The 22317-nt window shown below is 41.4% G+C and overlaps 1 protein-coding gene across 1 annotated transcript in view; it reads right to left on the bottom strand.

Annotated features, from left to right (window-relative positions):
• Positions 1–18126, bottom strand: part of gabra2b (gamma-aminobutyric acid type A receptor subunit alpha2b) — a 68898-nt gene extending 50772 nt beyond the window's left edge. The window contains exons 1-3 of the mRNA XM_088343309.1: positions 17716–18126; positions 17303–17398; positions 15537–15652 (exon numbers count right to left, since the gene is read on the bottom strand). Coding sequence (XP_088199435.1) covers positions 15537–15652; positions 17303–17364 — 178 coding nt within the window. The 5' untranslated portion in view covers positions 17365–17398; positions 17716–18126. The remainder of the gene's footprint in view (positions 1–15536; positions 15653–17302; positions 17399–17715) is intronic.
• Positions 18127–22317: the final 4191 nt, after the last annotated feature.

Genomic DNA, 22317 nt, shown 5'->3' with positions numbered 1-22317 from the left:
AGGAGAGAGGGCTGGAGGAAGAAAGAAAAAGAGAGAGAGGGAGAGAGTGTGAGAAACAAAAGAGATAAAAAGTCACGAGAGAGGGGGAAAAGAAAGGGAGAGGAAGAAAGAAATACAAAGAGAAATAGAAAGACAGAGGGAGAGAAAAGAGAAAAGAAAGCGCAAAAGGTAGAAAGAGAGAAAGAGAAAAGAGAGAAAAAGAAAAAAGAAAGTTAGAGCAAAAGAGAGACGCAGAGAGTGAAAGAGACAGAGACAGAGAGTGGGAGAAAAGGGGTGGAAAAAAGAGAGAGAGAGAGAGAGAGAGAGAGAGAGAGAGAGAGAGAGAGAGAGAGAGAGAGAGAGAGAGAGAGAGAGAGAGAGAGAGAGAGAGAGAGAGAGAGAGAGAGAGAGAGAGAGAGAGAGAAAGAAATACAAGTACAGTGTCTTTTTCCGAGGCACCTGGCTTTGGCAACATCAAGTTGACATATTTCAACCTGCAGCTTGTTTTTCTCTTGCGCTTCTCTGAGTGTTGTCTTATGGGCCGGATTCAATCCCTTAGCGGGCCTGATCTGGCCCGCGGGCTGCCTGTTTGACGCATGTGTAATAATGGCTCTAAATGTGTAATACTGAATGTCTAGTGGAGTGAATACAACAAATTTTTGTCATGAGCGGGTCAGGATTACCATGTGAAGGAAGACAGACTTTTCTTCCTCTGCATTTTCGTTTAATATTTGGGTAAAACAAGTTCTGTTTTTTTATTTCAACAAAACACTTCAAAACAAATAAAACTCAAAGTTTTGGGCTACTTAGTACATAACAATGCTGTCATTATTTAGACAGTAGTGGCCATCAGGGCCTCCAATGCCTTCTTTGCTGGCCTAAGAAATATTTTTTCTTACGGCCGCCAGCGGCGCTCGAGTACAAAAAGGTAAGATTTAGACCGGTGGAATATATGCGCTGAGGAAGACTGCAACTTCTTAGCTCGAATTAAATTAGCGTAGACATATACTCATCATGCAAATTGCAAAAAGAAAGGCACATGACGCAACTTTTAAGCTAAATGCAATCGAGCTGTCCGATAATGAAGGAAACAGAGCTACTGCACGTTAACTTTACTTTGCGAGCGTGTTGCTAGCGTGTTTTAGAATAAGGGAGCGTGGGACGACATCGATAAGACAAAGTCTCTTTCCCATATTGAAGGAAGACGACTTTGATGACGTCAGTTATAAGGAGGAGGATGAGTATGGTTTACCATGGTTTGAACACCTTTATTGACACTATTAACAGCAAATAAACAATGTGAGTTTTGAACAATTTTTCTCGACAATCTTAACGGCAATTAAACACACAATTTACCGTGGTTTCTACATGTACGGTATGTTTTCTTTAACAGAAACGTTTACTGTGTCGCGAGCGAGTTGCTAGTAGCATTTTGCTACCCTTCACAGGCACGGTTTGGGATGAAAGTTATAATATTATTATAAAAGCTTTGAAAACTCTCTCGGTGTACCGTCTTTCTTTCTAAATATGTGTAGCCATGTATAATATGTATTTGCTACTGTATATTTTTGTAATGTATTTATTTTAGAAACTTATTCTGATATGTTATGCACGAGCAAATGAGAAAGAAGGGGCGGGGCAAACGCGGGCTGACGGGAAGTGGAGTAAAGGTGAGACGTGTTTGTGGACGCGGCCGCCAATAGTGGATATATTTTTTTCCCACCCTTACCTTTGGAAATATACACTTTTTCCCTTGGATTACTTTCAACGGGCACCCGGACTCTGCAGGTCTGCATCAAACCTTAAGTACCGGTATCACTTTCCGTTCATTTTGCCGGCTTTGATGTTTGGGCTGTGTCGGGTATGGGTTAATTTTGTGTTTGTGTTGCATCTTTTCAATGTGGGCGCATGCGGCTAATACACAGCTGCGGCTTGTGTATGTACAAAATAGGTTTTCCTCCCGAGACGTGGTGGGTGCGGCTTATAATCAGGTGCGCTCTATAGTCCGGAATTTACGGTTGTCACCAGCCAGTCGCAGGGCACACAGAGACAGACAACTCACCCGCTCATGCACACCTAGGGACAATTTGGACCAGCTAATTAACCTGACACACATGGTTTTTGGAATGTGGGAGGAAACCGGAGTGCCCGGAGGAAACTCAAGGAGGCACAGGGAGAACATGCAAACTCTGCACAGGAAGGCTGGTGGCTGGATATGATCCCATGACCACAGAACTGTGCCGCGCACGCGCTTACAACTCAGCCACCATTCCGCCCTGTATTATGTGATGTTAATCATATTTTGTCCATGAATTCAATAATTCCAATTAAGTGTGTTAGCTTCCTTTCATTGCGGGCTTTCATATTCAAACATTTAACCAATTGAATTTCAGACATCACTAGTTTTCAGGGTTAGCTTTCTACCCAAAGGCCTTCACTATCAGCTCTGCAGTCAAGTCAAGTCACATTTATTTATATAGCCCTTAATCACGAGATGTCTCAAAGGACTGCATAGGATTACAATTATTACACCATCACCTGATCCTAAACCAACATGCGGGCAAGGAAAAACTCAAAACCTGAGGCATAACAAAGGTGACGATAATGCTTTTGGTTTACCTGATCAAATTCCGAGTTGGCAGGTGAGCACCTCCTAGAAGGTGTAATAAAACGTCAGCGGTTTCAAAAACTATAAATGGCTTGGTGGAGGTAACAGAAGTATCACAATGAAAAGGTGAAGAAAAAAACAGAGTCTCTGTGTCCACTGCTTTTGTTGAACAGACATTTTCGAATAGAAAGTTATGCTAGAAATACGACAAGGCAGGCTGGACTTTCAGCATTACAGTAGCTTTGATGGTGATAAAAAACAACTTCTTGGTGAAACTGAAACACACAGAATCTCTACAGAGTCATTCAAATATTCTTGAGAAAAGAAAGGATAGAATTTGTGCACGAATAAAAAGGATTTTGTTGAGAAAAATGTTGCGATATTCGTAAATACTGCAATTTAACAAGGTTATCAATGTTTTTTTTTTATGTGTGTCGCGGCTGTTGCTGCAGTCAGAAATTTTTGCCATGAAACCGTAATTGAGGGTTGGATTGACCCAGCCTACTAGTGGCCTAGGTGTGAAAGGCACTGCACGCCAATGGGTTTTACAATCCTGGACGATCATTTATATACCAAAAGGCTGGAATGCAGGCTATAAAAAAATGAAACCTAAGTCAGTGGAAAATTCCCAAAGGCCCAGCTTCACACCTTCATTCAGACTGAACCTTGCTGGTCATTATATAAGACAGTAAATCAGATCATGACTTAAAACAATGTAGACACTGTATAACGACTACCTAAATGGCTTTGTTGTGGTGGCGAGTGAATAAAACAAGAAGTAGTTAAGTACATGCATTAATGACCACTAAATGATTAACTTGATTAAAATATTAATATGATAATTAAAGGAATGAAAAGGAAGTGACTGGAAAACTCAGACGAATTATGACTAGATATACAGGGACACATTTAAATATTACATCAAAGGCAATCATCAAACAGAGTCCTTATTTTTATTACTGCTTTTTCTACTATTGCAGATTGCTTTGGATTCGTGCCGTCAGTTAAAACGATTAATCGTGATTAATCACATTTTTTTCAATCTTAACTTGTAATAAATCACGAATAAAAACACGTTATCTTTTCTCTCCCATTATTTGATCAAATCTGAGAAAAGAAACATGATTGGTATTCTTTTTTTTTCCTTTCTTTGGTTTTCATTCTCACTCAGTGACGTATACAACGCCTCATCATTGACGTTTAATGCAATTTTTGTCCGTGCGAGTTTGAAATGTCCGACTACATCTGAACGCAGCACATGGCTCACTCACGACTATCAACCTTTACGCTACTGTATTGGTTTGTTAAAAATGCCACTGAATTTTAGAAATCTAGACTTTCAGACAAATATTTAATTATCAGATTTTTTGGGGCTGGAATTAGCCCAAAGGAAACACACTACTAGTAATCCTGGCTACAGATCAGCGCAGGTTGAGTGAGCCAGGTTTTGGAAAAGTGATCAGCTAGCTTATTGCGAAAGAGATGCTAACCCCATAGGCGCCATGTTTTTTTATCACAACATTTATAACACGATAAAAAATTGGATGGCGTTAAAAATTTGCATCAGTATGTTTAACTGAGGGCAGCACGGCGGCGCAGTGGTTAGCGCGTGCGCGGCACAGTTCTGAGGTAATGAGATCGAACCTTCTGTGTGGAGTTTGCATGTTCTCCCCGTGCTTGCGTGGGTTTCCTCCGAGCACTCCGGTTTTCCTCCCACATTCCAAAAAAACATGCATGTCAGGTTAATTGGCCGGTCCAAATTGTCCCTAAGTGTAAATGAGCGAGTGAATTGTCTGTCCCTATGTGTCCTGCGACTGTCTGGCAACCAGTTCAGGGTGTCCCCTGCCCATTGCCCGAAGACTGCTGGGATGGGCTCTAGCAACCCCGCGACCCTACTGAGGATAAGCAGTGCAGATAATGGATGTATGGATGGATGGATGTTTAACTGACATGGTATCGCCTTAGATTCTATTTTGATAACTAACACCGTAAAAAAAAGCCACATAGTCAGCAGGGTTCGTACGGTCATTAGAAATCCTTGAAAATGCTTAAATTATAATGTTGTGTTTTCAAAGATTAAAAAGTGTTTGAATGCTGGGTGAAGTGCTTGTAAACGCTTTGAATTATTGCTGTTTTTCAACAAATCTGTTTAAAAATGATGATCTCTGGTGGTTTCACTCTGCCATTTCATGAATTCTTCCGTTGTGAATTTTGCAGCTTGCATTAGTTTTTATGGCATTAGTTTGGCAGCAATAGCCCCGTACGGGTCATGCCCAAATAAACAGGTGCATGCTCACCTAAATAAGGCACTATGATATGTGTAATAGTGGAAGGTTTGCATATCAATTATGGGCATTTATTATTGTCTATGTAAAATTGTGGTAAATTGTAATGGAAAGAACTTTCTAAAATTGCAAATTTAAGATCAATTTCCACCCAATCACCCAATCATCAGTAGGGTGGCGGGGGTGCTCGAGCCCATCTTAGATATATTCAGGCAGTGGGCATGGGACACTCTGAACCGGTTGCCAGCCAGTCGCAAGGCACACAGAGACAGACAACTCACTCGTTCATTCACACCTAGGGACAATTTGGACCGGCCAATGAACCTGACAAGAGGAAACGAGAATGCCCGGAGGAACCCCACGCAAGCACAGGGAGAACATGCAAACTCTGCACAGGAAGGCTGATCGCTGGATTCTGTCCCGTGACCTCAAACTGTGTCGCGGACGCGCTAACCACTCAACCGGCGTGCCACCTACGATTAACTCAAGATCTAAGAATACACACACAGGTACTGGAGAAATTGGAAAAATTGCTTTAAAAGTCCTTAAATGTGCTTGAATTTGCCCATGAAAAAGGTATACCAACACTGTTTCGAATTTTAAATTGTCGACGAACAAATATTTTTTTCATGTCAAGTGATGCTGGAGAGAATAAATCAGGGGTTCAATTATTGATTCACGTTAAAGAAAAATGTAGTGCTGCTTTTTTTTTATATTGCACTGCGTTGAACATGTGTTAGGGACCAAACTCCAGTGGAGCGTTGAAAAACTTATTCCCCACAGATTGGACATACACATGTGATGTGCCTACAATGTGGAAATTCCATCCGATGTCACGTGAAATCCTTTTATTGTTAATGTTGTTTCCTTCCCAAAGAGATTTAAAAGCATATAGATTTACGCCTGTAAGGTTCTTTTTAAAGACACATTCACGAAAGTGTGCAAAAGCGGTACCTCTACACCCCTTAACACGAGAATTTCATCGTACAAGTTTTATTCGCAACAAAAATCTCGCCTGCTATCTCATCTCATCTCATTAGCCGTACCGCTTATCCTCATTAGGGTTGCGGGGGGGCTGGAGCCCATTCCAGCCATCTCCGGGCAGTGGGCATGGGACACCCTGAACCGGTTGTCAGCCAATCGCAGGGCACACAGGGACAGACAACTCATTCGCTCATTCACACCTAGGGACAATTTGGACCGGCCAATTCACCTGAAATGCATGTTTTTGGAAGCACGGGGAGAACATACAAACTTCGCACAGGAAGTCTGGAGCTGGATTTGAAACCACGACAGGTTCCCATGACATGAACTGTGCCGCACAAGCGCTAACCACTGCACCGCCTGCTGCCCCTCGCCTGCTATATGAAGAAAAATCCAGTTCACGAGCAGTCCCAGGGGCTACCATTAGAGACCGCTGGAGAATGCACAAGACCACTCACAGCTCGTGACTCATCCAGTTTGTGCATGCAAACTACTACAGGCAAAATATAATCATAAAAGATTGTGCTGTAAACATGTTTTTGTGTGTGTTCATTTAAAGTTACGGTCACTTTGATAGTAAGTGCGTATCATCAACAGTCTCTGCTCTTATCGATTATTGCAAATTCCTCCTTATTAGGTAGTAATAAACCTGACAAACACAACACAGCACCTATTTACTCACAGTCACTTTGATAGTACCGTAAATTCCGGACTATAAGCCGCTACTTTTTTCCCTAACTTTCAACCCTGCGGCTTATTCAGTGATGCAGCCAATTTATGTAATCTTTCTAACGGCTGCTAGCGGCGCTCGAGTGTTGCTACCATTGACTTCCCTGTCAAAGCTATATTATTATCAAAGCTTTGAAAACTCTCTCGGTGTACCGTCTTTCTTTGTAAATATGTGTAACCCATGTATAATATGTATTTGCAACTGTATTTTTTTTAATGTATTTATTTGTATTTATTTTAGACACTTATTCTGATGAACGAAAAATGAGGGGCGGAACAAACGCGGGGTGCCGAGTTTAAGTGGGGACTGCTAAAGGTGAGGGACAGACAAGGAAAGAAGAGGGGGTAAAAAGTTGGTTAAAGAAAAAGGAGTTGCGTGAGTAAATGTGTTCATCTGATATATTTTTCCCACCCTTACCTTTGGAAATATACACAGGTCTGCATCAAACCTGAAGTACCGGTATCATTTTCCGTTCATTTTGCCGGCTGTGATTTTTGGACTGTGGACTTTAATGAAGGACATTTAGTTTCAATCGCGGGACTTCACTTGAAGTCGGGTTTGGGTTAATTTTGTGTTTGTGTTACATGTTTAAATGTGGGCGCATGTGGCTTATATACAGGTGCGGCTTGTGTATGTACAAAATCGGCTTTCCTCTTAAAACGTGGTGGGTGCGGCTTATAATCAGGTGCGCTCTATATTCCGGAATTTACGGTAAGTGCTTACGTATCATCAACAGTCTCTGCTCTTATTAATGATTGCAAATTCCTCCCTATTAGGCAGTAATAAACCTTACAAACACAACACAGCACCTATTTACTCACAGCAAGACAAACTATGCAAAATACCACGACAATATTGGCAATCTACGATGACGTGTCAACTGTTAGCAGTGAATGAGACGGTCCAGATTAGAGCCTAAATGGGCAAATTGAGATTGGTCTTTACATTTTTTGTTGTTATGTTTTTTTATATACTTGTCTAGGAATTTGCATTTACTTTAGACCTAGAGAGAGCTAAACATGTACTGTACCCCCAAAAACCAAAGAGTTTGTGCTATTTTTTTTTGCCTTTTGTCACTTTGAATCCATGTAGTTAGTATTCTTCCTTGTGCTTTCTAACACTCGTTTTCTGTCCCACAACACAACACAGGGACTTCTGGTGGTCAAAAATGACACAGTAGCCCTTTAGATATGAAAAAAAAATGAATATAGTAATATTTTCATGATCTGAATCGGACCCACCGAATCGCAAGTAACCAAAGATCCTCGCCTCTGTTCATGTGTGCGCTATTTGGCTCACAATTGAGTTCCAAATTCGTTGACCTCATATTTGCTCTTTCTTTTGTCATTTTTCTGGGAAGAGCTAAACTAGAAAAATGGGTTTGCAGTTGTGTGCGACCTTATGGAATGGAATATAGCTTTGACCCTTCCAAACGTTGTGCCCTACCTCATTTGCATCGAAATCAGGGTGATCCCGAAGCCAAATCATGCTCAACATTAGGCAAATGGGCTCGCCGGGCTTGGAGAGATGAAACTGTCGCGTGAATATAGTGCGGTTATACACTCCCACTGCAAGATCCTTAGATTTAGAATTGTCTTTATTGCCATCGATAACAACGTAGTGAACATTATTTATGAGATTAGACATGGCATTCCGGGATAAACATCTTATTTTCATGTCAAAGTTGACAACACGTTGGAGAGGTGTTACTGTGAATGTATAAATCACTATCAATAATTGAGTATTTTAAAAGCCGCGTAAATCACTGCTGGTTAAAAGAGGATACTGGTACCACTAAGGTACTTAAAGGTAGTTGAAGGTTGAGTAATTCTTGAAATATATCTTAAAAGGCAGTAATACTTTACTTTGAATTACAATAAAAACATTTTTTATACATTTTGTCACATTTGTTTATATATTTGTTGGTATTTTTTTAAAGAGAAGTATTGTATAGCGCCTTTTAGTGGTTAATTTTTAATTTTTTAAATTAAAAAGAAAAAAAAAAAAAAATATATATATATATATATATATATATATATATATATATATATATATATATATTTTTTTTTTTTTTTTTTTTTTTTTCATATATATATGTATATATGTATATATACATACATACTTTTATCGAGGGGGGATTGCCATGGCAACCATGACACACACGGTTGCCATGACACCCAATTGGCCCCACCCGTGTGGCGCCAGCTGCAGTTTGTTGACGGATTGGCTCTGTCAGTGTTCAAACTCTGTCCTGTCAGTCCCCTTTTGTTGGTCCGTCTGCGAAAGTTTTTACACGGCAAGCCCTTTTTGGCCCGTCCCATTTTTTGCTCCTGTTTCATTTTCTACTATATCTTTATTTTTAATATAATAAGAAAATTAATCTTTGAAATAATCATTATTTCCATGTATACATATTTTTATATTACCAAGACAAGCAGAAAAAATATGCTGAATCCACCAGATTATTCTTCAACTTTTTATTACTCTTTAAATGAAAAAGAGACTTTTAAAACTGTATTATAATGGTAATCATATTTTTCCATTTCATTTTTTCATTATTTTTTAATGGTTTTTATCATTCTCATCAGTTATCATTATAACCAGTGATATTGTAGACAATATATCTATCATAGATCATCCTTGAAACATTGTTTACGGAGGTTTCTTGACTGAAATATATTTTACGCAGAAGTAAACATTGTCCGTACACCTTTTTATGGCCAAATTAAAGCACTTTTAAAAACTTTCAAAGCCAATTTTCCAGTTTCTCCAGTACCATTGATAGAAAAAAAATCAAGTGTGAATCATGTATTTTGCAAAGCCACAAATATATCTGTGATTCACGTATGCAAATTTTATTCTCGCGTTTGCTTTTACCAAAACATACGAGTTTTAGGAAAAATGAAAGTTTTGTAATATATATAATTCACATTTTCAGTTGCAGGAAGTTCTTTTCATTACAATTCACCCCTGTGAGACGCTACCATAAGTTTTTTGCATGGTCCGTAACAAAATACCACAATTGATACGTAATCTTCGCACTAATACAACTTTTAGCGTGCCCTGTTTATATGTAGCATGTACTTGGGCCGGACCCGGGGGCTATAAATTTAATGGGACAATGCCATACAAACTAATACAAGCTGCCGTTAATCTCGAGGGAAGAAGAAAAGCAAAAGCAAAGTGAAGCTACCAGAGAGCAGTGTCAGCGTCATTTTTAAGCAGACTTAGTGGGCAACAATTTAAAGAATTTACAAGCACGTCACAAAAAATTCAAGCACTTTTCAATTCTTGAAAACAAAACATTAAGATTGAAGCATTTTAAAAGGATTTCAAGCACCTGTATGAACCCTGACAATATCAGTGCAAAAAATGTTGAGAAACACTGCCTTGAAGAAGCCTTCAGTCGGCTTAGCTGAAATCTAACAACAATCATTCACCGGCCAATAAATTTCCCTGTAATGCATAATTGAACACAAAGGGTTCATTAACACTCATATCTCATACTCATTTGTAGTTTCCTTTAAAACGATAACACACCTAACGAAACTTATAAGTAAAGAGCAAGTCATGTACAATGCTGCAAAGCCAAAGAAGGTCTGCTTCCCCATATGGTTGCTTCTAGGCTAATGGCCCCAGGAATTTTGATTTCAAATGCTATCAAATCAGGGGGGACCAACTTGGCTTTGGTGTATGGGGCCGACTGAAATGAGACACCATGCGAGAGGCAAAAGGCGCTACGGAAAATGGCTAATGTCAATTATACGATTTTACGTATACGTTATGACGGTTCAATATGTCTTTCTATATTATATATAAATACGATATAATGCAAGTTTATTTCTCAGAAGATCATTTTGTATTTTTCTTATAAATTTAACACTTTAAAATGTCACAAATTGGCAACTTTATTCCTCATATTTTTTTCGAGTTTTTTTGCATGTTTGCCACTATATAGTCATAAATTTGAGTAATCATTTTTTGGGTACTTTGTGTTTCTTTCTTTTGCAAATCTGACACTTCCTACAGCTTTATTTGTATTGTATTTATTTTTTGTGAATTTCTCTCGAATTTGCCCTTTAAAAAGTTGGACTTGGAGTTTTTTTCCTCTTGCACATCAACCACTTTATAATGTCATAAATTTGCGACTTAATTTCTAACAAGGCTTTGAGTTTTTTTTCCTCTCAAATTTGCTTCTTATAAAGTCATTAATTTATAACCTGATTTCTCTATAAAGTTGTGAGTTTTTTTTTCTCAAATTTGCCACTTAAACACTCATGTATTTGGGACTATATTTTTCATAAGTTAATTTTTCTCTTGCACATTAGCCACTATAAAGTCATACATTTGCAACTAGATTGCTTGTAAAATTATTTCTCAAATTTGTCACTTATCTATCTATCTACTATCTACCCTGGTCAGATCCCTCGAGAGGGGTGACCGACAGCAAGACAAACACATACAAAAACAAAGAAAATTAAAAAAGGCAAAAAGTAGCAAAAAACATACAAAAATGTTTGGACCGTGGCCAACCCAAATGCCCAAACACCCAAACAAGTTAAGCAACTCGGCACCCAAGTTGGTCATGCTTTCGTCCCTCTAGATTGAACGGGACACAAGAAAGCGGCCATGTCACTCGGGTCAGGGTGACACAACACACTCTTCTCTTCAACAGCAGGGCCCAACAGCTTTTTACTGGTTTACCCCTGCCGCGTCATACAGGTCCCATCCCTTAGAACACGTCTAAACATCCCACTATCCTTTTACAACACAAAGTTATACATTTGCAATTGTATTTCTCCTAAAGTTGTAAGTTTTTCTTTCTCAAACTAACCTTTATGAATTTGTGAATTTGCAAAATGATTTATCATAAAGTTGTGAGCTTTTCTTTCTCAAATTAAGCTTTATGAGTTTGTGAATTTGCAAAATGATTTATCATAAAGTTGTGAGCTTTTCTTTCTCAAATTTGCCACTTATAAAGTCATACATTTGAGGTTTGATTTGTCATAAATGTGAGCTTTTTCTCCTGCAAATTAGTCATTTTATGAAGTCATAACTTTCCCCATTAAGTGGTCAGTTTTATTCTCTCAAATTCTCCACTTAAACACTTATGTATTTAAGACTTTATTTCTCATAAGTTAAGTAGTTTTCTCTTGCACATTAGCCACTTGATAAAGTCATACATTTGTGTGTCACGGTCGCCGTGGCGACCAGTCTGCCGCGCCCCCGAACTCAAGCTGTAGCAGATCAGCTGATTGCTGGTCTGCTACTTAAGGCTGGGTTGTGGGTTTGGCGGGCGCTGGCTCATTACACATTCCCCGGTCTGTTATGCCTTGTCCTGTTTTAGTTTTAAACATTGTCCGTTCTGTTATGCCTTGTCCTGTTTAGTTGAGTTGGAAGAAACAACTGTTTGTTTTGTCATGTCCCAGAGTTTTGAACAACTTTTATTTTGGTGAATAAAAGTTTTGGATCGTTACGCAATTGAGTTCTCCCTTCCTGCCTCCTGCCTCCGTTCCGGTCCGATCACTCCTTCCACTCCACCACGCCTCGTGACAGCCCCGTCCTGCCAGTCCGACTCCGCCTGTCCTGTTTTCACCTGCCCTGTTCGACTCCCCTGCCTGTCCTGTTCGACTCCCCTGCCTGTCTTGTTCGACTCCCCGGCCTGCCTGTCCGACTCCGACCCCCCGGCCTGCCTGTCCGACTCCGACTCCCCGGCCTGCCTGTCCGACTCCGACTCCCCGGCCTGCCTGTCCGACTCCGACTCCCCGGCCTGCCTGTCCGACTCCGACCCCCCGGCCTGCCTGTCCGACTCCGACTCCCCGGCCTGCCTGTCCGACTCCGACTCCCCGGCCTGCCTGTCCGACTCCGACTCCCCGGCCTGCCTGTCCGACTCCGACTCCCCGGCCTGCCTGTCCGACTCCGACTCCCGGCCTGCCTGTCCGACTCCGACTCCCCGGCCTGCCTGTCCGACTCCGACTCTGCCGCCTGCCAGTCCGACTCCGACTCTGCCGCCTGCCAGTCCGACTCCGACTCTGCCGCCTGCCAGTCCGACTCCGACTCCGCCGCCTGCCAGTCCGACTCCGCCGCCTGCCAGTCCGACTCCGACTCCGCCGCCTGCCAGTCCGACTCCGCCGCCTGCCAGTCCGACTCCGACTCCGCCGCCTGCCAGTCCGACTCCGACTCCGCCGCCTGCCAGTCCGACTCCGACTCTGCGGCCTGCCAGTCCGACTCCGACTCTGCGGCCTGCCAGCCTGTTCGACTCTCCGGCCTGCCTGCAGTCTGCCTGTACTGATTCTGTCCTCTGTGTTTGCCGGTTCTGATTCCGTCTGTCCTCTGTGTTTGCCGGTTCTGATTTTGACTCGCCTGTTTTTACCGGTTCTGATTTTGGCTCGCTTGTTTTTGCCGGTTCTGATTCTGACTCTCCCCCGTTTGCCGGTTCCGATTCTGACTCGCCTGTTTGCCGTTTCTGATTTTGTCTCTCGCCTGTTTGCCGGTTCTGATTCTGTCTCTCCTCCGTGTTTGCCGGTTCTGATTCTGTCTCTCCTCAGTGTTTGCTGGTTCTGATTCGGTCTGTCCTCCGTGTTTGCCGGTTCTGATTCGGTCTGTCCTCCGTGTTTGCCGGTTCTGATTCGGTCTGTCCTCCGTGTTTGTTGGTTCTGATTCGGTCTGTCCTCAGTGTTTGCCGGTTCTGATTCCGTCTGTCCTCAGTGTTTGCCAGTTCTGATTCCGTCTGTCCTCAGTGTTTGCCGGTTCTGATTCCGTCTGTACTCTGTGTTTGCCGGTTCTGATTCCGTCTGTCCTTTGTGTTTGCCGGCTCTGATTCCGTCTGTCCTCTGTGTTTGCCGGTTCTGATTCCGTCTGTCCTCTGTGTTTGCCGGTTCTGATTCCGTCTGTCCTCTGTGTTTGCCGGTTCTGATTCCGTCTGTCCTCTGTGTTTGCCGGTTCTGATTCCGTCTGTCCTCTGTGTTTGCCGGTTCTGATTCCGTCTGTCCTCTGTGTTTGCCGGTCCAGTTTGCCTGCCGGACCCCCCCAACCCTGCCGAGCGTCGAACCATTCCGTGGCGTGAGGTAGTATTTTTTTTTTCCCTTTTTTGGGGACCTCGGGAGCTGTCCCTTAAAGGGGGGGCTCTGTCACGGTCGCCGTGGCGACCAGTCTGCCGCGCCCCCGAACTCAAGCTGTAGCAGATCAGCTGATTGCTGGTCCGACTCCGACTCCCCGGCCTGCCTGTTCGACTCCGACCCCCCGGCCTGCCTGTCCGACTCCGACTCCCCGGCCTGCCTGTCCGACTCCGACTCCCCGGCCTGCCTGTCCGACTCCGACTCCCCGGCCTGCCTGTCCGACTGATTGCTGGTCTGCTACTTAAGGCTGGGTTGTGGGTTTGGCGGGCGCTGGCTCATTACACATTCCCCGGTCTGTTATGCCTTGTCCTGTTTTAGTTTTAAACATTGTCCGTTCTGTTATGCCTTGTCCTGTTTAGTTGAGTTGGAAGAAACAACTGTTTGTTTTGTCATGTCCCAGAGTTTTGGACAACTTTTATTTTGGTGAATAAAAGTTTTGGATCGTTACGCAATTGAGTTCTCCCTTCCTGCCTCCTGCCTCCGTTCCGGTCCGATCACTCCTTCCACTCCACCACGCCTCGTGACAGCCCCTTCCACTCCCAATCCGTGACATTGTGACTTGATTTTGTCACAAGTTCATTTTTCTCTTGCACATTAGCCACTATAAAGTCATAAATTTGAAACTTGATTTCTTGTAAAATTCTTTCTCAAATTTGCCACTTATAAAGTTATACATTCGCAATTTGATTTCTCCTGAAGTTATTTTTCTCTCTCAAATTAACCTTTATTGAATTTGTGAATTTGCAAAATGATTTATCATAAAGTTGGGAGCTTTTTTTCTCTCAAATTTGCCACTTAAACACTTATGTATTCAAGACTTTATTTCTCATAAGTTAAAGTATTTTCTCTTGCACATTAGCCACTTTATAAAGTCGTAAATTTGTGACTTGATTTCTCGTAAAATTCTTTTCAAATTTGCCACTTATAAAGTTATACATTTGAGACTTGATTTCTCATAAGTGTGAGCTTTTCTTCCTGCAAATGAGTCACGTTATGAAGTCATAAATCTCCGACTATTTCCTCATAAATTGGTCCGTTTTTCTCTCTCAAGTTTACAACACAGTCATCAATTTCTAGACTTTATTTCTCGTAAGTGTGGGCTTATTTTCTTACAAATTAGTCTCTTTATAAAGTCCTAAATTTGAAGCGTTATTTCTCATGAATTTGAGATTTCTTTCACTCAAATTTGCCACTAATGAAGTAATCCATTTTTGACTTAAGCTTTCAAAAACGTGTGACTTTTTTACCCCCTCAGAATAATTCCGCCGTCCGACAATTGAAACGTATTTATGTTACATGGTCCTATTACACAAGAGTAAATATTTCACTCCTGCTTGTATGTTTTTATTTATTATTATTTCTTGATCAAGTAGAATTTTTAGATTTCATATTTCTTGATCAAGTTGAATTTTTAGATTTCAAAGCACTATTTTTTAAACTGCACACTAAAAGACCCATATTTTAACACATACAGTGCCATTGCCAGTTTTAAACATCAAAACTCAATTTTCTATTAAATTGTGTTGAATGAGTTAATATAGAGTTTTTAGTCAAAACAGTCACTGCTATGTCCTTCTAGAAAACAATGTGTTGTATAATATGAATATTTTGTCTACACATTGTTTCTTCCACTTCCCTCGGGGCAAAGGGGGAAGGGGGGTTGATTTCATGCGAAAGGTTATCTCCGCTACGAATGCTAATGTTAACTCAAGTGTGCTCAAAAGAACTATCAGCTGTAGAAAACACACAAGCCTTTTATTAAAAATCATGTTCAGGATAGTATCTCACATTAATACGACTTCTAATTTTGATTAACACAGAATATTACTTACCACCTAGACCTGGGCGGAGACGGTTGTCATATCCGTCGAGCAAGCTGTCCAAGATCCGCGTGAAGAGGGTGATGTTGGTTTTGAAAGCATCAGAAGTGGCGTCTGCATTTACGGATCTGGTCAAAACACAACAGCAATATGACAAGCTAGACTAGAGGACCCTTCAAAAACATGATTGGATTTCAAGTGGTCAATACCCACCTTGTTTCCCAGAAACACCACATTTATAAGCCATGTAATAACAAATGCACTATGTCCAAAAAGTTTAAAACCATTTCTGTTTATTTTTCAAGACCACTTTCTTTGAAATAGCATATATTTACTCTTCTGGTTGGGTGGAATGATGACTGAAAATATGGAATCATGCAGAGGTATATCAAATACCTGTCTTGAAAGTGAAATGTGCAAATCACATGCACTTACTGGTTAAAAAATGTCCAATATATTGGTTAAAAATGTCCATAATATGAAATGACAAAACAGAAAACTAGAACGTGCCTGTCAAATAAAGTACAACCTGTTGAACATGATGAAGAGTACGTCCTAAAAACTGAAATAATTAAAAACTAAATATAGGGATTGAAATAATAATTTGGAGTAGCATTGAAAGATGTTGGTTATAACAATATTAAACAGTGATGTGCAGTCAGGGGAGATACGTGAGGCTGTGCCTCAGACGTAATCTTGGAATTATAAATTCAAACATATATTATATGGTTATATTTATTCAGTGACAACAGTTCTTCGAAGGGTCCAATGTGCCTTCTGATAGTAGTGCACAGTTTTGTTTGTCACATGGGCTAAGTAGCTGATGCCTAGAAGACGTTTCCTATAGCATCACACCTTCATTCCCTTCCAGCTTTGCTGGGAGAGTCCATGTCTTGCAAACGTCTATGAAGCTGAAAGTAACCGGCAATTGCTTGAGTCTGACTTCACTGCTTGTCTTTTGAATAGGTTAAAGTCAAGCAGGTGTGGCTCTAGTTTTAGCTACCTTGGCTGTGATTTCTGTTTCTGATCCCTCTTCTGATATGACAGCTTCAATATATTTACTTTTGGTGACAGGTTCTTTGTGTGTTTGATGGTGATGTTTGTGTTGATACCCTGGGGGTCGGTGGTCATTACTTTTGTTTCTTTCTCTGATGATTTCCATCCCATTATTTGTGGTGATAATTTGTCCAGATGATTTACAAGATCCCTAAGTTTCTGTTCTTCGCCAGCCAAAATAGCAATATCTTTAGCAAAACTGACAATAGTGACGCTATGTCCCCCAATGCTGACTGTACTTTCATGTTGGTCCAGGGCTTTGACCATGATCCAATCCAGGAAGATGTTAAATAAAGTTGGAGAGTGAGTGCAGCCTTGTCTCACACCAAGTTTTGTTTGAAACCACTGCTGTTCAATGCTCTGAACTAGTTTCCGACCCATGTTGTGCTTAGTGGCACACAAGGCGGCTTTCCATATTTGGTGAAATGCCTTCTTGAAATCCACAAAGATGTGATAGAAGTTTTTCTGGTATTATTGAAACTTCTCGCATAGGAAGCGCTGATTCAAAATCTGTTCAGTGGTGTTCCTTCCCTCCCTGAAACCTGTCTGTTCAACGTCCAGGATGTTTTCATTCTGTGGTTTCAGCCCATTCAGTAGTGTGTCAACTGATTGTTAAAGGAAAAAGGTCCTTGTCCACTCATTCACGGATGCACACAGCCAATATATGTCTCTTCTAAGCGTCTTCCTTTCACAAAGTCATAAACTACATGAAAAAAACTCACCTGGTTAGAGAAACGAGCGTCAGGCAGGAGAGGATCACAGGCGCGCTCTTGCTGCTCCACATTGCTGCTTCAACACCCACGCGAGTGGGTCGCCCACTGCAAAGAAAACGAGTGGATTGAAATATAGCACACGGGCAATTGTTTTGGAGAATTGCAAAAAAACAAAACAAAAATGATATCGATAAGAAAATCGGCGTAGACAGAAATTAGCACACGGTGTCACCGCCACGCGCCCACGCAATGCTCTGTTGCCACAGAATGCTCGATCACGTAAAACCATGCATTTCACGAGGCCACAGACGCGTTTACAAAATTTGCCTCGAATAAAATGTGAAGAAAGGGAATTATCGCCACCTGTCTCCCACGCGTCCCACCACTATGAGCGTATGCCTGTATTGTATCAAAACGCTCACCTTAAGTGCACGAAGTGCCCACGAAAACTGCAAACGTCCACGGCGGAAAAAAAGAAAAGTTAACGCCGATTTGCAGCTTTCTCCCGACGCGATGGATTGGTGCGAGCGTGTCATGGAACCAGGGGATCTTTATGCCCGTGCGCCGACTTCTATAGTGACTCAAATGAGGCAATTTGATAAAAGCAGCACCTTGGACAGCGAACAAAATGAAAAAATAAAAAGGTGCAATAAAAGGCTGCTGCTGTTTTGACGTTTCGTCATGCGTGAAGGATGAGAATCGTGATAATAGCAAGACGCACATTCGGGTCCATTCACACTACACGTCTTAAGACACACACACAAAACACAGCACAACACAAAGACATACATAAAAAAAACTACAAAGCTGAGGAGGACACGCACCGGGTCCTAGAGGTAGTTTCCCGCCTCTTGGAATGCGCGCACGCTCATTTGGTTGCTTTAGCTTCGCCCAGGAAATATTGTCACGATTATTGATTCAAAAATTTAACAGAATTACTAATAAGATATGTTTTTTTACTTTGGCTCCAGCGAAAATTCTCCGTTACTTTGATTTGCTGGAGGAAAAAAATCTATCTAAAAGAGCCGGTGCTTCTTTGTTAGACGATGAATTTCTGTCTTTCCCCTGTAGAGGACAGCATGAGAGCGTAAGATTAAGCTTCAATTAGCTTCTGTTTAAACCAGGGGTGTCAATCTCCTTTAAGATCGAGGTCAGGGGCGCGTCCAGACATTTTTAATAGGGGTGGGCAAAATGGGGCACTGACTTATCATGAGAATGCATGAAGTGTGACCATGAGCAAAATGCAAGGCACACATATTAGCACCCATGTATGTAGATGGCCGGCCGGTGTTATGCCGAGAAATGCATCCCTGCCGAGATTTGCATCCCCTGGCTACTATAACCACTTTTACCTCGTTTGATCTCACTTTTTGGGGATGTAATGGCGAACATATAACCAAAACCACTTCGTCTTGCATTTGTTGGGAATGTAATACAACTTAAACCATTCCGTCTTTGTATTTGTTGTGAATGTAATCGAACGGTAATGCACACTGTATATAAATCACTTTTGAGCAGGTAACATGTTTAGTTTGCCTTTTTCTACTCAAATCGCTCGTATTAAAACTGTTATGCACTCTACCATGAAGCTTATTTCAGCATAATAAGCTTTATGGTAGAGTGCATGACAGTTCTCAAAAGTGATTTATATACGGTGTGCATTACCGTTCGATTACATTCACAACAAATGCAAAGACGGAATGGTTTAAGTTGTATTACATTCACAACAAATGCATGACGAAGTGGTTTTGGTTATATGTTCACCATTACATTCCCGAAAAGTGAGATAAAAGTGAGATGAAACGAGGTGAAAGTGGTTATAGTAGCTAGGGGATGCAAATCTCGGCAAGGATGCATTTCTCGGCATAACACCGGACTAGTTAGCTAACTTTTTAGTTGCCCTATACAGCTAATGACCTCAAAGATCTATTTTAGCTAGGCTGTCGCAGACGTTTATTGATGTCAAATAACCGTCCTAGCTTGGCTGTGCCTATTTTGAAAGACGTGTAGTGCATATTCCAGGTCAACAGGTGAAAGCGGTGATGGCCGGGGTGAGAAGAGTCTTTTATCATGTTGATGGTTGTTATGCGGTATCACAAGCCAGCAACGAGCAGCCAATGATTTTCTGAGCTGTGTTGATTACTCTCCTGTTTTCCTTATTCACTGTAAGTAGGTAGGTAGGTAGGTAGGTAGGTAGGTAGGTAGGTAGGTAGGTAGGTAGGTAGGTAGGTAGGTAGGTAGGTAGGTAGGTAGGTAGGTAGGTAGGTAGGTAGGTAGGTAGGTAGGTAGGTAGGTAGGCAGGTGTATGGATTTGTGGGTCGGGTGGTTGGACAGGTCAGTAGGTAGTTGGGTAGGTCTGTAGGTAGGCAGGTAGGTAGGTGGGTAGGTTTGTAGGTGGTTGGGTAGTTAGGTAGGTAGGGAGGTGAGATAGTGGGTAAGTGGGTGGGTGTATGGTTGGATGGTTGGACAAGTAGGTAGGTAAGTAAGTAGGTAGGTTGGTATCTATATATGTATCCGTCCATCGTCCAATTGAGGTATGCCTAAAATTTGATAGACATTCATTAAAAGGACAGAGTGTCTTATTTGACCACTAGGTGTTGCTGTATGGTGTGGGGTAAACAAAAAGGAGTGCTACAAAGCACAAGAAGGAGTACGAACTACAAAGATTCAAAGTGACCAAATGAATCATTTTACTTCTCATTTTTGTCCAGCCTTTTTGAGGTTTTTGTGTACCCCTAGATACAAGATGGCAGACAATTTTGTTAGCTCCTCTTCGGTGGGGCCTACGTTTTGTTATATTAATGCTCATTTCTCTACCTTAGGGTGTTTTAAAAAAAAGAATATTTATATGATAAGTCATGTATTTTTTCCTCATTATTTAAATCAATATTAGTATTTTTTAATGAACAAATTTTTTTACCATTGGGAGGCACTAAATAATACACACTGTCTCTTTAAAAATGACTGCAGTTAGGATGCGTACTGTATGGAAAGGTCGAGAAAGCCTAACCAGCTTTAACATATTTCTGGAATGTTGATAAAAACACAAAAATAACAACAACACAAAAACATTCGATCCATATTCATTGTCATTCATTGTGGCAGCTGGGACACATTCATGACACCATTCAAAGCTTTGCAATAAAAACATTGTAAGAGAATACAACTGGAGCTGTCAAGCCCAAATCATGTTTTTCCCTGAAAAATACATAATTGGGTTAACGGACTTTTAAAAAGAATTGTTTTTCTTTCTTTGTTCAGCATTCTTTTGTCCCCACCTCTCTTGGACTTGTTAGGAGTCATGTTTATTGAGATGGCCCGCCTCATTGATCAACTGTCCGAGCCATAGATTACAGAGCAGATCAATAAAACAGAGGTGAGCCGTCTGAAGTGCAGGGAGGATGGCAGCGATTGCGTTTGATAATTGTCTGACCCTCCAAATCTGCTCCCCCTAACCTCTCGAGATCTTTTGGTCAGTTTGGATCTGTGCTGTCAGGAAGTGAGAGGTTCTTGTGGGCTGCTTCGCTGCCAGAAATGTTGCTGACCGATCGTCTTTCTTCTCTTGCCTCACTGCTTTTTTATGGTTAACTCGCGCCGGGCCTTTGTTGAGGAGTAATATATGACTTTGCTCTTCTTCTAAGCATTTGTTTTATTATGATGCATTATTGGGGATACTCCATCCACACACATTTTGTCATGATCTGCTGTGACAAAAAATTTCCAAAGGAAGTCCCTCTTTCATGTTTTTTTCTGTTAGAGTTATTTAGCATTCCAACCTATAATACCTCATCTTTCTGAATAAATGTAGAGATAATATTACATTTTAGAAAATGATTAATCCACCAAAAAGGTATCCAATATTGCACAGAAACAGAACAACAAAATTTACTAAGATCCTCAGAATTGAACACAGGCTAGAATACACACACCACAGCTAAAAGATGTTGAAAAACTAATTACGTCACAAACAAAACGTGAAAAAAAGACAAGGCAGGATATGTTCGAACATAAACTTCTTGCACCCTAAAACCATTAAAGACAAAATGTCAAGGTTGCCATGGCGCCTAATTGGCCCCACCCGTGTGGCGCCAGCTGTGGCTCATTAACAAATTGGCTTTCCTTTTTTTTAAGCTCAATGCGCTCTCTCTTACTTTGTCAGTCCGTCAACGAACCTCTGCCCCGCAAGACGTGGGTTCTGACTCGGTCCTGTTTCCTGTTGGTATTTCCAGTCCGGTATTGTTCCCGGTTTTTTTGTGCTGTTTAATATCGATTTCCACTTTCGTTCCCCTCTATTTTTGTCCTGTTTATTATTCTCTCCAGTTTTCGTTCCCGTTTAGTTTGTCCTGTTTAATTTCGATATCCTGTTTCATTATCAATCCTGTCTGTCCCATCCTGTCCAGTATCGACCCCATCCGTCCGATATCTGCTCGGGCAATATCGATCTCGGTATCGATCTCGTCGGTCTCTGGCTTCCTGTTTTTCCATGCCACACCGCTGCCTAGCGTGCATGACTCCCCATTTACCGTAAAACAAAAGCTTGTGTGAGCAACGTCACACTTTTAGGTCCTGATCCTGTTCTGGTTCTTGACACAAAATGGGATATGTTGGAATACCAACTGGTTCTAACTGAACAAAACCTAAAAGAAAGAGACTGGGAACATACCCACACGTGAATAGGATATGCTGTTCCACTACCAACAAGCTATAACAGTACAAAACATGAAAATAATAAAATAAGAATACAATAAATTTGGAAAAGGCCCAGCAGTGAATTCACTTCCTGAAGGTTCTCAGGAGTAACAACCCAGAACAGAAGCTGCGGGTGTCCTTCTACAAAAACGGAGCCATCGTGTGGTAGCTGGGGGCAAGGCAACAGACAGGAAAAACAAAAATAGATCCACACAGCCCAGAAGAACATCGGCTGCTCTCTGCCCAGTTTAGAGGACATTGCTGGCTTGCGATACAATAACAGAGCCATCAACATTCTAAAAGACTTTTCCCACCCCAGCCAACACAACTTTGAC

Source organism: Urocampus carinirostris, chromosome 9 (assembly GCF_059441175.1).
Source record: "Urocampus carinirostris isolate Australia breed hairy pipefish chromosome 9, RoL_Ucar_1.0, whole genome shotgun sequence".
NCBI classification, from domain to species: Eukaryota; Metazoa; Chordata; class Actinopteri; order Syngnathiformes; family Syngnathidae; genus Urocampus; species Urocampus carinirostris.
Note: the sequence above shows the minus strand (reverse complement) of the source record. Positions and strands in the feature narration are given on the sequence as shown.